Genomic DNA, 16,837 nt, shown 5'->3' with positions numbered 1-16,837 from the left:
AGGAGGTGTGAACAGGGCTTCCCAAGAGATTTACTCCAGCCCCGAGTGAAGTTTTACCAGGACAATCGCAGCAAATAAAAGGCAGCCTTTTCCACCGCTCCCCCCTCCCATGCTGGAGGTGGGCATGTCTTTGGCAGCAAATGCAAACAGACAGCCTGGAACATGCCTCCTCTGGTGTGAACCTTGGTGAGTGCTTCAAGCCTGGAGTAAAAGTTAATGAGAGAAAGCGCCTGCAGACAGGCGCATTCAGAGAAAGCAGCCTTTGATGGGGCAGGAACAGCAAAGTGCGGAGCTTCCGTTTCAACACATTCACTCGTTTGCTGCTCTTCTTTTTACAGTTTCCTGAGCGACCAGAGCGCCAGTGTGTCAGTTTGCAAAGCAAATGCCAAAATGTAAAGTGAAACTCATGCCCCCCCAGCTCCAGGGAGGCAGTAAATCCCAGGGTCCTCATCAGATGCCTGCAGGCCTGAACTGCCTCCTCACCTCCTGCTCCAGCCCCGGGCCACCTCCAGCGCCTGCTCATCCCTCCAGCCTCCCCGGCCGGTGCCAGTGGCACTCCCAGCATCAGGACATCCCTCCAAGAGGGGCACAGCCCAGCCGCTGTGCCAACAGTGAAGCTTACCTAACACTTTCCATTATGAGACCCTGGTTTTAGTTCCTAACAACTTTGCCAAACTTTAACCATTTAGGCTGCAATCCTTCACGCCAAAAGCTTTCTTCAAGCTAAATTTATTGGGAAAATTTCATCTACAAAGGTTCAGCCATTTGCCAGAATGAGGTTAGGGAAAATATATTGTTCTTCTCAAGTTAAAAATTCTTCGACCATTTCAGCGAAATCCCTAGCACCTTCACACTTTGGAGCAGGAACCAGAAGTTTGGCAGGGGACAGCAGCAGGGTCTGGGAGCGCCTTCTGCCACCTCTGTCCACTCCTGCTTTGCCAAGGTGGGGGCCTTTGGAAATCTGGGTACTCATGATCAGACAGCTCTCATGTGTCACTCCAACCGAAGCAGCAGCTTGTTCATCTGCTTGGATAGGCAAGGGAAGAAGAAACCAAGCCAGGTGAGACAGTAGAGAGGCAAAGGCAGGTAAAAAAGGGGCCCAAAGCAGCACAAGCTAGGCGATAGCATATCAGTCTGTTCTCCAGGGCCTCACGCTGCTTTGCTGGCACCACCAGTGGCTGCTCACCCCCAGTGCCTGGTGCACAGGAAGGATAACAGCCCCGCTTCCAGCGTTCCTGCTGTGGCAGAGGCTTGTGTGGTGAATCTAGATTTACGTGCCAGCCGAGGATCCCAGATGAGGTCAGTCCTGTTCCATGGGGGAGCTCGCTTTTCTAAAAACAATGGGAATTACACATACAAAAACCGTTATGTGAACACAGAGTTGAGTGCTCAAAGGTCAGGAACACCAGACTTAGAGCCGTCTATGCAACTTCAAGTTAACTCCATCACACTTACGCATTATAAGGTAGTCCTAATGACATATCACTTTTTCTCCCCTCAGGTTACCATTTTCAGTCAACACAGAAAATTAACAGTCAGTAGAGACCCTCCTGCAGAGCTTTCTGATGTGCTGAAATGTGCACGTATTCAGTAAGGCTGAGGGCTGCAGGACACGGTAATGTTTTGGGGATTAAGATGGCTCAGCGCTACGCTGGAGAACTAGATTCTGCCTTTGCCTTGGTCATGAACTTCCAGGGGGATCCAGAAGTCACCATAACCACTCTCAACACATGTGGTCAGTATTTGCGTCTCTCTCATTTGTTGGCTGGCCGTGGTGACACAGAGAGGATGAAATTTGCAGACACTGGGCAACTCTGCTTTGAATACAAATAAATGCAGCTCCTGAAGGACTCTGTTTTTAGAACTCCATCTCCTGCATTTCAAGGTGAGCAGTCAAAAAACTAGAAAACCTGTTATTTTCCTTAAGCTCAGCTCCCCATCAGTACACATTAGAGATACCATGCAGAAAAACATCCAAACCCAAGATGCTTTAAGACAGAAGCCAGTGAGTTTATGCTATCCGATTATTTGGAACCTAAACCTTCTAGCTCTTCCTATGCTCCATGCGGCACCGAGCATGATGATAACACTTAATCAGTGACTTCTCTGGAAAACTCCCATGTGAAGGGAAAGGAATTTTACAAGCAAAAGGACAACAAGAAAATTAAGGCCAGGATCTCTGCCACGTCATCATCTCGTCCATCACAGGAGGCCTTATCTGCATTACACCACATCTCAAGTGCACAGAAGCGCTGATGAGGACAGGCTTCAAGGCTCGCTGTTTGGAAACAACCCCTCACAACGGTACTCACAAGGATATGGCCAGATTCACCCACCTGACCTCTCGTGGTGAATGGGGGCCGTGGTCTTCTGTGGAAATTCAGAAAAAATCTGCTCTGAGCAGAGCCATGCAAAGGGAGGTTCTCAGGTGTCAAGTGAACAATTCCCTACGGGAAGGGCTGAGACCACAGGCACAAACCCACAGCGTGCAGAGAAACCATTCCAGGAAGTTTAACATCCGAGCCCCCATAATAGAAAATATGATCTCGGTGCTCCAACAACTTACATGTAGCCGGAGCCTCAGGTCCCAAATCCCCGTGCAGACTGCAGCACGCACAGACTCACACCAGCTATTGAGACCCCCGCCACAGGACTCAGTAACTAAAAAGCCTTAACCTTCTACGTTCATTAACAAGCACAAGACATAATGGTTTTATGCCAAATTCCTCTTTTCCCCAGTGATTTGAGATAGGATTGGCATGACTGTGAAGTTCCCTGCAGCTACCGTTGCTGCACCGTTCCCAGCAGGGCCATCCACAGGGAAAGGCTGCACTCGAGGGTGGTGGGCTCAGCCCTGGGGTGCCCCAGCACCCCTTTCGTTTGCTGCTACGTCTCCTGCCGGGAGGCCGTGAGGGAGCTGCGGGCTCCCATACAGCCAGCGCCGCTACGTTTCCTGCAGAGATTTGAAAACCTGTTGTAGTTCCAAAGCGAGCTTCGATTTCACTGTGACCAGCAGCTCAGAGACTTATAGTTACTATACAGCCGAATAAAATATTTTTTCATAAATTTAACGCCAGCATGTCTGTGTTTGGAAACTTTGAAAATCCATGTTGTATGGTTTACTGCACTGGAAAAGGTGCCAACAGAGTTTCAAAGGAAGGGAAGTGTATAACTGTTTCCTTTCAAATGCATTTTCCAATGGGATCCATTGAGGGAAAAGGCTGGAACTAACTAAAACATTATTAAAAACTGTTATGAAAAGAGACAGAGAGATGGAAAAAGATAGACAAAAACTCCAATACACAGCCGAAAGGGAGGGAGGGAGACAGGCGGCAAGAAAGGGGATATGGGCAGAAAGACACTTTGGGTGGGGAAAATGGGGCGAGACGGGGAGTTTTAACTGGCAGTCGCCCTTCGTGGTTTCATATTGTTGCAGATCAATTGATCAGAATTTCAAGTGCTGCTGGCCCGGTGGCACAAGGCGAACCACAGAGTTGGCTGCAAGTGCAGCCCTTGCGAACTGCTGACCTTCAGTTTTAAAACCAAAAATATTCTTTGGGAAACAGTTACACCAGGTTCCAGCCTGGGCTGCCAAGCAAAAAACAAGCACTACTAACCTGAAGTTAACACCCCCATCCCTTACACCAAAGCAACGACCAGGACTAGTAACCTGAAGTAACTCCCTGGTCTGATTCAACCAGCAGTAACTGAGCGTGACATGTGTGCAGGGGCTTGGCTCTTCCTTACTCCCTGAGTGGAGCGGTTAATTCTCCAATCGCTGACACCAGCCGTCGTGATGAGCGTGCAGGATGCAGGCGTCGGCCGTCAGATCGCTCCCGCTCCAACGTGTTGGCCACGTTCAAGCTATTCTAACGAAGTCTATAAATACCAAAGCGATTGGGTCCGTATAGCGCGGTCACAGCCCGGGTCCAAAACCACTGCTCCAGCTCCAGGCGGAGCCCTGGGTTTGCTGCCCTGCGAGCGAAGGGGGAACTGAAAGGGGCTGAAAACATACATTTTGTCAAATACTTCAGTGTCCTGGACATCAGGAGGCTGCCAGGGTCGGGGCCCAACTGGGGACGGAGCCAAATCTCCGCTGCTTTGCCAGGCTTCAAAGAGCCAGGCTGGGGGTGGGCAGAGCTCAGCGCACGCCTGCAGAGCTCCAGGCCTGTGGTTCTGCGGGGTGTAGTAACCCTGGGCTGTAGCACACATGTCGAGGGATGAGGGGAAAAAAATAAACAGACAGACAAAAGAATGAGGATGCTCTGCCAATTCCAATTGTGCAGCTTTTATTTTAAATGCTTATCAAGCTGAGAAAGAGCAGAGTTCTTGGAAAACAAGGTTTCCTTTCTTCCCATGCCAGTGTCAAACACCCTCAAGGACGGGTACAGCACAGGCGCTCGCTGCCGGCCGCCCTCTCCGCAGCAGCCGCCGTCCCGTCCCGTTGCACCCGCCTGGGGAAGGGTTTGCGAGTAACAGCCCTGGCGTTTCTGGTAAAAAGATCTCTGTGATTTTTTTTTTTTTTTATTAATCTCCAATCTGGCTGGGTTCAAATTATGGCCAATTACCCACCAACACTTCTCGCTAATAAAATAAATTTTTACGGGCCCTAATTACTGCTTTCGCTGAACTGCTCTACAGGAAGCTGAAAGGCTGCAGCTCTCCAGACGGCAGCAGACAGTAAAGCGAGGCACCCGCGAGTAAAACGGCGAGTGACTCAGAGGAGACAAGCCGACGGAGGGGCGGGCGGACGGGGAACGCTCGCGCCTGGCTGGAGCGTGAGACACATCAGTTCATAAAACGCTGCGTGCCGTGCGCACGGCGCTCCGAGGCCGGCCGTCAGGTCCCCCGTCAGTCGCAGCACCCGCTACCTGTGACGCAAGGCTGTTCCCGAGGGCCAGAGCAATGGCTGCAGCGCTCCGCCGGGTATCTGCGGACGCGAACCAGCGAGAAAATTATATTTGGAAACGGCTGCATCAATCACGCGCGGCAGAGAGACGGAGCCACTTCCCATCGCGGCTCGGGGGACTGGCTCTCAGAGCGGGGGGTCCCCCCGCGCCGGCTGCGGGGGACGGAGAGGAGGCGGCTTCTCAGCCCAGCTCCACCTTTGGTTCCCTCCATTACAAACACAACTAATTGAAGGAGACAGAAATAGCAGAAAGGTAGAAAATTCCTCTGAAAACGTGAAGTATCCAGCCTGCTCCCAGCTACACACACGCTCCCGCCCCGCCAGCACAGCGCGGCCCCGAAGGGCTTCCCGAGCGTGAAAAAAGAGCAGGAACCCACTAGGTGACTGCAACCCCCAGCCAGGCCCTCCTGGCTAGCCAGCTCGCCCTTAACCCCGCTGCTCTGCACGGCCGCAAGGAAAACGGAGCTGCTGCTCTCAGCCCGGCGCACGCCAGCGGCAGGGAACACCCTCCGTGGCAGGAACGCAGCGGCAAAAGCACCGGCCCACGGCGCGCTGCCGGCCCACGCAAGCCCGGGCTGCTGGAGTCTTTCAGAGCGGGGCTGCCATGCAGGTATCCAGGCTCAGCTGGGGAAACGCGGCTCTGCGAGATTGATTAATTTTTTTTTCTTTCTTAACCAGGATTACTTTAATTTTCAAGGCCTAATGGAGTCCAGCTGCGACGGGGAGGCAACACTGCAGTAGTACAAAGACAGACCTTTACACACTGGTGCAAACTTGTACAACATTCAGCACACACACACACACACACAAAGCCCTATAAAAAGGATGCACTGCAGCGGGATATTTTTAGTCTTGACAATACAGCACTAAAAATACGACTTTGCTAATACATCACTACAGAAATATTCCCAGTGTCCATTCAGGAATGGTTTAAAACATTTATTTTTGTTTCCTTTTGCAATGGTCAGAGAGGAGGGAGAAAATAGAAACTCATTGATAAGAGGAAACGAGAGAGACATGAAAAATTGAAAACTACCTAAAAGCTCATGGAGAGGTTTATTTTATTAGTTCTTAATAAATATCTTGCAGATTTCCTCAGGAAATACACCAGATCACATGTAAAATAGTTTGGTACTGATGTCAACTGTGTCAGCATATGAAATCTATTAGGGTGAAGCCACAGCAGGGTGATCAGCGTGCTGAAAAACTGCACGGCACTGAGGCGAGGGGGGGCGGGGGGAATCTCACGGCCCTTCCAAATTCTTCGAGAGGTAAAAAAGTCAGCCAAGACGCAGAGAGAGAGAAAAAAAAGATCCCACATCCTGCTTTGCGCTGCCAGCAATGTGAAGTGCCCAGAGATTAATTCTATGTCTGGCCTGGAAATGTGACTTTAAAGCATTGGAGGGAGCGGGGAGGAGGAGGAGGAGAGAAGAACGAGAAGGCCAGGCGAACCGGGACTGGCACCGTGCCACCAACTCCCCCCCCACCCCCCCATCCTTTCCCCGCTTCCCAAGCCGCGTTTCAACGTAGACAGCAGTAAACCCCAACAGACGGCAGCTCCCGGGGCTGCCAGGGCCTCGCACCAGCTGGGGCGCGTCTCCCGCTCCCCGTGCAGCCTCGCGCAGATGTGCCCGAGAGCATCACTTCCGCTTCGCCTGCTTTTAAAGACACACGAGCCCATGTGGCACCGTTTCGCCGCTCCCCGCCGTGGCCCCCCGCGCACGGTTTTGGGGCCCCCCGGGTGGGACGAACCCTGCTCCCGGCACCAGGCATGAGGTCTTGTCAGACCTTGGCTCCTCGGGCCCTGCTCTGAAGGGTTTATGCTGTTCCCAACCCGCGTTTGGCAGCCGGCGCCTCCTTCTCCGTCTCCGTGCCATTACCCGGAGAGCAGGCGCTGCTTACGCAAGACTCCCCTGCTCCGCTCCTGGGTCCGACGGAGAAGCACCAGGAGTTTACTGAGGCAGGGTCGGGAGACCGCACGCTCCCAGGAGGGATGGGAGAAGGAGGAATGAAGAAACCCCACAGCCGAAGCCGTCCCTACGGGGCGTCTCCTTCCCAGCCCATGGCGACATGCTCCTGTCTGCCTCTCGTCCCACCCCGCAGGCTGGGGGACCTGAGAGCGCACGTCGGAGACCCGTGCCAACCTAACGGACAGATGAATCACTCGTGCCCTCTCCGTGTCGCCTATGAGCCAGCCCTACGGTCACGTTAACCACAGCCATCGCAAGCCACATCAATCAGCGTTAAAAATGACCCTTCAATTAGAGAAGGGCCACGTACCTTCAGCGCTGTCACCCAGCCAGGGTTAAACTGCCCTAGTCCATACTGGCTGTGAAGCTGGGCTGAGCACCACGTTAGCCAGGGTGACTCCTGATGGTCACGCTCAACAAGTCCTCACCTTCCTCCTGACCATCAATTAGCACAGGCAGAGCCAGTACCATGTCGCCAAGATCCTGCTGCACAGGCACACACAGCCTCGGGCAGACCCTAATCAGGGAATATAAAAGGTCTCCATATGTAAACCTGCAAGGGGTCACCTCCTAGCTGCAGATGCACTTGAGAGTAGAAACACAGCCTTAGCTATGCTGCCATTCCTGAACTCAGCATTAAGGCAAGAAGAGATCCCAACAAGCCCCTAAAGGTGCTCGCTCCCAGCTGAAGCCCCCCCCCTCCCCCAGCACCAGGCACCCGATTCACCTAGGGACTGCAGCCTGCGAATAGACGGAGGCAGAATGGATCTGGCACGGGACGAGCCCGTGGTGCCCGTGGGGCAGCCCCCAAGAAGAAAGCTACCCTCACCGAGCTGGCAGGCTGCACCCGAACCTGCACAGGGCACGGGCATGGGGCAGGCAGCCCGCCCTGCCTACACCTGGCAGACTATAAAACAGCCCCGCAAGCTCAATCAAGAGTTTTACAACTTCACAAAGCACCATAATTAGCCTAATTATACAATGTTCTCTCAGAGAATTAAACAGAAATACAGTAATTGACTTGGTGCTGCTTAGAAGCACGAGGAAATCAAAGGCGCAACGCACATTAAAGAGTCAGAAACATCTCTTTAAAAGCAAGAGGATTTCCTGTCATGCTGCAAACATCTAAAGCTTCACCAAAGCTGCTGCACCTGGTGCAACCCCACTCCGGCTCCCTGGCACCCCTCTTTCTCCACCACCAAAGCAGGGGTGAAGCAGAGCCCTGGGAAAGCTGCCTCAGGCACCTCCTTTCTCATTTTACAGCAGGACAGATGGACACTGCGTGCCGGCGCTCCATTTCCTGCCTTTCATTTTATACAGTGACGCTACTTCTTTGCCGAAATAGTGGTTTTGTTTCAGTGTTCGCAGAGCTGGCCCATGCCTTGGTGGCACCGCAGCATGAAAGCCCCTCCAACCTGACCTCGCCTGTCACCGGCTCTGTCCTGACTTGCTGCTTGGGCTGCCGAAGCTTGGCTGTAAAGCAGACTCGAGCTTTGTGATTACAAATCGTTTCCCCTCTATTTGTTGCCCTGAAATGAGATCTCGGTATCACCCTGCGTTTGATGGAACAGCTTCAAGGGCAGACGTAAGGATGTGCTCTGTGACAGGCGGACTGGGCAGAAGCCCCCAGCGAGCTCATCTGACACTACTCAACGGGGACTTTTGCCGCACTTTGGTTGGAGGGCAGGACTGGAGAGTCTGACACACCAGCAAGCACTTGGTTTCACTGGAAACGTTTCCCTTCCTTGCCACAAAGCCCTACTCGATCTTTTGCCTCCAAAGCCAACGTCTAGATTTCAGAAACCTGAACTGCAAGTGGAAATTCCCTGCAGCGCGTTGATTATTGCATCTCCTGCTGGCACTTGTGGCAAGGGAAAAAAAGTCACATGGCTTTCTGGACACACGTTTTGCTAAGGAGCCTTGCATCAGAGGGCAGAAGCCAGCAGCCAGGAAAATAACTCCAATTACGGTAAATAAATCCCCAAATATGTGACAATCTCCCTTTTAAACAGGAAACAGAGGGGAATAAGCAAAGGAAGACTTTGGTCTAAACATTGCTGCCACCAGCCTCAAGAGCCCGAGAGCGAGACTCTGAAGACGCGTCTGGGCCAAAAGTATTTTACCTGAACTTTGCTGATGTGTCTCAAGTCCGAGACAGCTTCCTTCCCTGAAAGGAAAGGCGCCGACAGTTCCCAGCAACTGTGCCAACCTCCAGCACTCCCAACTGCTCAGAGGAGAAACTCCGGAGGGTCAGCTGCCACCTCCGGACACGTACGTGTCCCTCAGGACGCTCAACATGAGCAAGCAGCTCAACACAGGAAGCCACACAGCTCCTAAGATGAGCAATGAGGGTATTGCCCCCTGTGCCATTTCAACTCTTCATCCTGCTTACACAGCCAAGGTCTGGACTGCGCCTGGACACAGCAAGCAGCAGACATCACTCGACAACGGGTTAAGTATAAAAGGCCTTTGCCCAGGCAGAGACATCTCAGCACCCGCTCGCTCTAGAGCCTCTGTGCAAGCCAGGCAGCACGGGGAAGGATGGACACCAGTCCCAGCCAGCCATCCTCTGGGTTTCCTCTCCTGATTACAACTCAAACCTGAAGCGAATAAGAGCAGCAACGTGAAGGGAGGGGAAGGATGAATTTAATGCCCAGTTCCTCCAAACTTAAGGCCTTGGGAAGCGTTATGTCTTAACACCACCTTGCTAAAGACAGCACTACCCAGTCACACGGAGAAACAGCACACAGCAACTGCCAGGTGCAGGCTGGTGATCTCAGTATAGACACTTCGGTCCTCATATAGCAAGTGTGGACTGAAGACCCTAGCACCTCAGATAAAGACAGTTACGAAACTGCTTAACTCAGTCCTCCTTGTATCAAGTGGACTGCGTTTGCATTACAAAACCAAGTCCCCAGGGCAGGTGGAGGGACCTCTAGCTCTTCTCTCAACAGGGCACAGGACTGCAGATAATCAGCCTCCCCAAGACACAGCCCTGCAATACAACATCTTCATCGACCTCCCAGGTGTTATGCCCAAAGCTGTCATAGCCCACAGAGCTGCCTGCTCGAAGGTGCCAGCTGGACGCCGGTGAAGCACATATTTACCATGCAAAGAGGGGAATTAGGAGAAAAGGACTTGGTTCTGCTCCCCAGACAGGGGAAGATCAAGTTGCTGCTTCTGCTATCTACAGCCTGAGGTTTATTAAGCTTTGTTTTGTGCCTAATTTTAAAACTGCACCAAACCAAGGCAGCAGTCCACAGCACTGCTTTATTTTTAAATTCAGTCAAATGCACTGAACTCCCTTGCGTTCGACTCCCAGCACCTTTTGTCTGCTCCAATATGCAACATGTGGTTAGAGCTTCATGAGAAGCCACTGAGATGTGGCTGCAGCAGAAGAGTGGTACCTGCTTCTGCTGAAGTCTTTTTTCTGATGCTGCAGTTAGCTCTTTCAGTAAAGCTGGGTCCGAGCATCAGAAACCAAGCAAGAACCGTAGAGATGGTCAGAGCTGAGGTTCTGCTGAGGGCAGACGCCACCAACCTCTGCAGCATCTCTGGGGATATTTTAAGGGTTCACACTTTAGCTTGCAAGCCAGAGCAGCTGTGGTCAGCAAAGCGAAACACGCTCCATCCAGCGCAGGGCCGTGCACAGTGGCAGGATGGCAGCAGAGCAGGCTGCTGGTTACAAAAGCACAGGCTGATTTCAGGGGGTCCTTTGGGTTCAATGCATGCTCTCCAGCCAAGCTGGGGTGCTGAACACACATGCAAAAGGAGAAGTCCTGTACCTGCTCAGACATTGCAGTTGATTTGCACTAACCTATGGATCCTTTGTCGTGTCTCTCAAGAAGACGTGGGCAAGATCAACATCTCAGAAGCTGGTGCAGGCCTCCAAGGAGCAAGCAGGACTGTGCACATTAGCAAACCCTTGCAAAGGCTGTAGTTAGTGGACACTCGCTGTGTAAGAGCAGTTCTCTCTGAGCGAGGCAGAGTACCTCTACACCCAGCGGCCTGTGCAGTGTTGACATACTCTACACTGCTCTGAGGACACTGGTGTGGCAGCACAAAGGGGACAGATGCTGCTCTGAATTTGCTGCAGGGAGTGGGATGCAAATCCTCCCTTTCTGCACGAGCCTTCAAGGTTTCCCAGCCAACTCTGTCTCGCACAGAAAACCCAGCCATGTTCCACTCGAGAAGACAGATCCGGGAGGGCTGCGAACCAAAGCCCAGCCTGACCCTGCCACACTGACTGCCTTCTTGAACCCCCCTCACACCCCACGTGCGCTTTTGTTAGTGGGACTGCTGCTGAAATAGCAGGTCTTCCTCCTCATCCGTTGGCCCTGGCAGAGCAGACACCCTACAGCCTGGTCACCCTGCCCTGCCATAACTTTCCTCTGGTTGAAACGCAAGCCACTTTCCCAATCCTCAGCTAAAGCCGCACACTTGGCCAGAACCTCCCCATGCCTCTGTGCCCCGACTCTGCTCAGCCCCGGGGGATGCAACTTCATTCCCTACATGTGCTGAGGATGCACATATGGCAGCCCCCTCCCCTCTCCACTTCCACCTAAGCCCGACCTCCTAACAACCTCCACACGGCACAACGCGACCGGCCCGAGAGTGCCAGAAGGCATCCAGGTGCTGCAGCCTGATGCTTCACACCCGCAGCCAGGCAAATTTGCTGGGATTTCCGGGAAGTGTCTCTAGGGTGCCCCGCGCTGCTGCACCCCCACTTTGGGGCGCGCTTGTTTGGAATGCGGGGCCATCGGGGGGGGGGGGAGAGGGGAAGTTATTCTGGTGGTGGCCTATGAATAACATCCAGTGATTTATAGGAAGTATAATCCAATAATACAGTAAAATAAAACAGTGTGTCTGAGATGGGTTTGATTCCAGGAATTATAAAACAAATTATTAAAGAGAGAGAGAAAGAAAAAAAGCCTCAGAGAGGCCAGATCGGAGTAAATTGGGCACAGATGGGCTGGGAGGGGGTTTCTCTCTCTCTCCCCTCACCGAGATGCCCCTGCCGCAAGCACGGCTTCAATTAGTCTTTTCAGAAACCAGAGTTTTATTTCCCCAAATTACAGAATTAAAAAAAAATTAAAATTCTTGGAGTGTTTGTGGTTGGGATAAAGGGATCCAAGGTTTTCTGTAAGTTGGTTGTGCAGATGGCTACCAAACTGTTAAACAGGCCACCCCACAAAGGTCCCGCATCAGCCAGAGCCCAGGATGGCCCAAAACATTGGTAGTCACCTACATCCCGTGGTGGAAAGCTCCAGTAACTGCACGCCTCTGCCACGTAGAGTGCCCGCCTCTCTCTGCCTCCCTCCCCTGGGTGGGCCCTCCCTTGTTCCATGGGTTTGAGGTCCACAAGAAGCTTTTTCACACCTTGAATGCTCCTGAAAGGAGGCAGCCAGTAGGTCAGAGGCACCCTTGCTGGCTGCACGCCTCCCCGGACAATGGGGAGAGTGGCTCACTCGGAGGAATATGCTGTTTGATGCCGAACAGCAGGGGAAGCACTTCATGTGGGAATTCTTTGGCTTCCTCTGTCAGAGAAAACAACAGACCCAATCCATCTCCCAGGGTCTTCCCAGTGCTGCCCGGCTGCACAGGCAGCTGAGACCAGCTCTGGCATGCCTTGGTGCTGCCCCTGGGGGACAAGCACAGCTCAGCTGCCTGCACCGGGCACAGACCGTGGGGCTCTCTGCCCACACCAGGCACAGACAGCAGGGCTCTGCCTGCACTCACCCGAGCCCTGCCCTGGGACCACGCTGCAGGGTCTGGGTAACCGGGGGCCGCAGCAGTGACCTGCGTGGGAGGAGGCTGTGAAACGCCACGTGCCACTCACAGCTGGCTGGCTCTGAAACCAGTTTAAACACTCCACTGCACCCCAAAAAGTCAGCCTGTCAGAAGAGCACACAGTGACCTCGCACAGATTGATTTACAAAAAGAGTGGCAGCCGCTAGGAGCCAGAGATGTGCAGGAGGACACATCGCAACTGCCATATGGGGGACACACGCTGGGGCAGGGACACCCCGGAGGGACCACGGCCAACCCACACCACAGCAAAAGAAAACGAGTAAAAAGCAAAGAGCAGCAGATATAAACCATTACACACGAGTGCTGTAGTGCCTGTTGCCTCACTGAAGGAATTGGGAGAGACCGAGCATAATCTGCAATGAAAACAGGGGAAGCTGAGGCTTAGATGAGGCAGGATAGGTGTTTGGTGCAAGCCAGAGGAAGAGGGAGGAAAGGTGTTTATTTAAGCATTTGATTGTTAATGTTTCCTTTTGCTCAATACATGAATCTGTGATTAGAAGTTTGTGTTTATGGGTATTAAACTGCGTAAAAATTCCCCACATCGAGACTGTTTTGCCAGTGACACTGCCCCACAACTGCTTGCACCACGGGAGCCCAGCACAAGGGATTCATTAAACACCAGACATGGGGCAAGCAAGCAAGTTTACAAGTTTCTCAGGAGTAACTGGGGCTCCAGAGACCTAGAAATACACGGCAGGGGAGGGAGGGAACAGCTATCCCCAGAGAGAACTACCCTCGGACAGCAGGCAAGAGAGGCTCTCAGACAGACCTCCCTCCCCGGCCCCAAACCCACAGATCTCCTCCTGCTACTGAGAGCTTGCAGCTGAAGGTCAGACAGGCCCATGTGATGGGAAGGACACAGACACGCTCTGATCCCAGATTTGCAGAAGGATTTCAGTAGGAGGAGATCTCTGGAGGTCGTTCGGTCCAACTGCAAAGTTAGATCCAGCTCTACAGAGCTGACGCAGCCAAGCTCTAACTACGGCAAGCCGGGCTCGCGGCTCCCCAGTAACGCTTCCTGGCAATTGGGATGCAGGCAGGGTGGGACTGTTCCCTGCGCTCCCCCAACCTCCCACACGCCTGCAGGGGCAGACTGGTCCCCTCACACCCACTCCTGCCGCTGCCCATGCTACTGCAACCCAGGGAGGTGACTCATGTGCTGGGAAATGGAAACCCGCACCTTCCCGACAGCCGTTTCTGCCGTACGCTCCAGCCAGTCCTCTGCCCACAGCAACCCACATGCCGGGGAAGGAGCCAACACCCTCGCCCCGTGCTGGGCACTTGGTAATAACTCAGCAAAGATTCTTGCTTGCCTTTTAAACTGCAGGCCCTTTGCTTTTTTGGTTTTTTTTTGGTTTTTTTTCCTCCTGCACCCAGCTCTTCTCAATATCACAGTGTCGGCACCGAGCCCAACCTGGGTTGTGCCAGCACTCAGCACACGAGCACTCAGAGACCACCAGGGCATTTGTGCTGACAACAGGATTTACTTTGCCAACAATATTCTCAGCGGTACTTTAGGGTCACCAGAGCAAGGAGCCCTCAGGGAAATCCCTGAAGGGTGCTAGGCATCAGATGGCAGCCGCAGTGCCATCCGACCTGCAGGCATTTCATGAACACTGCCACCTGCTCTGCACACAGCTTGCAGTCCCCAGCAGGAATCGGTTTGCTTTCTCCAGAGATCCGAAAGCTGGGAGCAGCTGGCAGCTACCCACACAGGAGGCAGAAAACTCTGAGAATACTTATTTTTCACATGAGATAAAAAGTGCTCCCTTTCTGTCACTCACACACATCCACAACTCGGCTACGGATGGAAGAGCAGAGTCCAGTGGTCTGAGAGCTGGGATCGCTTCCAGCTCTGCCACAGGGGCTTGCTGTATAGGCCAGACAAATCTCTTCCTCTCTTTACCACCCGCTCCTGTCTGCAGCACAGACACTGCTATTAATATACCTACCGGGGGGCCGTGCAGAGGCATTTGGTCATAATTGTAAAGCACTTTGCAGTGCAAAGATAAACACACTGTCGCTGGTTGGCATCTAGCAGGCGGGAGGGCAAGGCTGCCTCGCCACAAGGACTGACAGCTCCCCCAGGGCTTCCCCCGGGACAGGAAGGTGCCTGTGAGGCTGGCTTGGCGGCTGGCTCGGCAGCAGGCACAGCACACGGGAGCCACTTCCCAGCCCTCCGGCCGATGCCGGTTTGCTCCATCAGCTGACCTTGGCCACTAACCACCAGTCTGACAAGTGGCCAACTCGCTCACGAGGGAGAAATCTTCCAGCAGCAGCTCCTTGGGGCTCAGCCTGATCGCCCACATGGTGGCTTTAACTGAAATCCATCGGCTGGAGTCCTCCATCTTTGGGATCTAAATCCCAAGCCATCGGCATGAGAAACACCACTTCCTCCCACTCAGGAAGTGCAGCCCCATCCCTGTTCCCAAACACATGGCTTAGGCAGACCTGGATACCTGCCACTATGTGCGTGTTGGGGGGCCACAGGGAAAAACACGGTCCCTGGAAACACCATTTCAAAATCAGTGGAAGAGACTCTGGTTTGGTGGCATCTCTGCTGACCAAGACATTAAATTCGGCAATGGTAGAGACCACATACAGCCTCCTGGGTGGATGGAGGAGGATGAGTAATACTAGATCTGCTTTGTTCTCTAGGTGGCTTAATATAGGGCATAGCCTCCAGCCTGGCCTTTCAGAGAGCAGCATCACATCACCCAGCCACCTGCACAGACACAAGCAGTCACAGGCGCTGCCATTCTCCCAACAGCCAAGGCCTCCAAGATCCTCTGAGCCCTTCTGGCGCCAGCACAGGCACTGAGCAGGGCCCAGGCCAAGCGATGGGAAGGCAGAGCCATAAAGCAGTGCCTTCCCTCCGTGCTTGATGACTCAGGCTCCAGGGAGATGCGATGCCTCCTCACTCCTCAAACACCTCAACTAGCTCCAGTGAGGTCCAGCCAAGGTCCCTTTGTTGTCCCTACGCATGCCGACAACCCCCAGGCATCCAACCACTGCTCCGTTTCCCCATTGATCTTCAGCTGGTGAGTCCCCCCCCCCCACCTTCTCCGCATGAGCAACTTGGCCATACAAAGAGCAGCTGATCCCCAGCCCAGTTCCCCTAAAGCAGCAGGTGGTACCTTTGGGCTGGGAGTTGTACACTGCAAACATGTTGATTGCCACAAGCTGGAGCATGCGGGTGCTTCCGATGGGAGGGGGGCTGTGCTGCAGCAGGACCTGGAACTCCCTCAGGACCTCCTCGGCCACCGCAGGGAAAGTCTCCATCCTGCAGACAGAGAGAGAGTCTGTAGAGCGCAGGCTATGCCCCGGGGTGCAGGGCAGTCAGACGGCACAGCTCGCTCAGTGTCACGTCTCCTGGGCAAGGGGGACCCCCGGGGTGCTGTCTCCCATCCAGGAGCCGTGGGGAATGAAGGTGCAGGCTGCAACAGAGGCAGCTGAAAGCCTTCCTTAGAGAGGGTAGTGAGGGATTGCTCTGTGACCGACAGGCAGCATTCCTTTGGCAGGAAAACACGGCCTTTATGAGTCATTTCTGACCAACCATTTTTTTCTACTGACTTCTACCAATCTGGGAGGGGTGCCAAGAGGCCAGCAGCTCACTTGGACCAGGAGCAGCCCATGGGACTCCCGAGAAACCCAGGCTGCAGCAAACTGCACACACTGGTGCCACATTGCGGATGTGGCAATTCCAGTGCATTGAACGTTGGCCAGAGTGTGTTTCCTCCAGAAGAACGGTGCCTGTCCCTGGACTCCTCGCTGCAGGATCGGATCCCATGGCACCGAGCCCCGTCCCCCCAGGCTACACACTCCCCAGCACTGTGATTGAGCCCCTAAACTTCATCACTTAGAGCCCCACAGGACAGAGACTTGCAGACTAACGACTGGCCTCATCTAGCTGCTGGAAACGTCAAAGCTGGAGCTGGTCCCTGCGGCACACAGCGCTGCTGTCACTCATCAGGACACAGCAGCCAGCGGCTGCAGTGCCACGGCCGGGGATGGGGTGTGCTTTCAACACCGCTCACAAGCGCCCACGGAAATCTGACACATTTATCCTACTCTTCATCTGGCATCTCTAAGGGAATTAGTTGAGGTTACTTATCATAGCGGTTGGATCCTCAGCAAACTCCCAGCT

General features: G+C 53.5%; 1 protein-coding gene across 3 annotated transcripts in view; it reads right to left on the bottom strand.

Moving 5' to 3' along the window:
* Window positions 1–16,837, bottom strand: part of SMG6 (SMG6 nonsense mediated mRNA decay factor) — a 119,296-nt gene that overhangs the window by 69,651 nt on the left and 32,808 nt on the right. For all 3 annotated transcript variants that reach the window (XM_069791240.1, XM_069791238.1, XM_069791239.1), the window contains exon 10: window positions 15,828–15,973. In XM_069791240.1, the coding sequence (XP_069647341.1) occupies window positions 15,828–15,973 (146 nt within the window). The remainder of the gene's footprint in view (window positions 1–15,827; window positions 15,974–16,837) is intronic.

This window comes from Haliaeetus albicilla, chromosome 9 (assembly GCF_947461875.1).
Source record: "Haliaeetus albicilla chromosome 9, bHalAlb1.1, whole genome shotgun sequence".
NCBI lineage: Eukaryota > Metazoa > Chordata > Aves > Accipitriformes > Accipitridae > Haliaeetus > Haliaeetus albicilla.
Note: the sequence above shows the minus strand (reverse complement) of the source record. Positions and strands in the feature narration are given on the sequence as shown.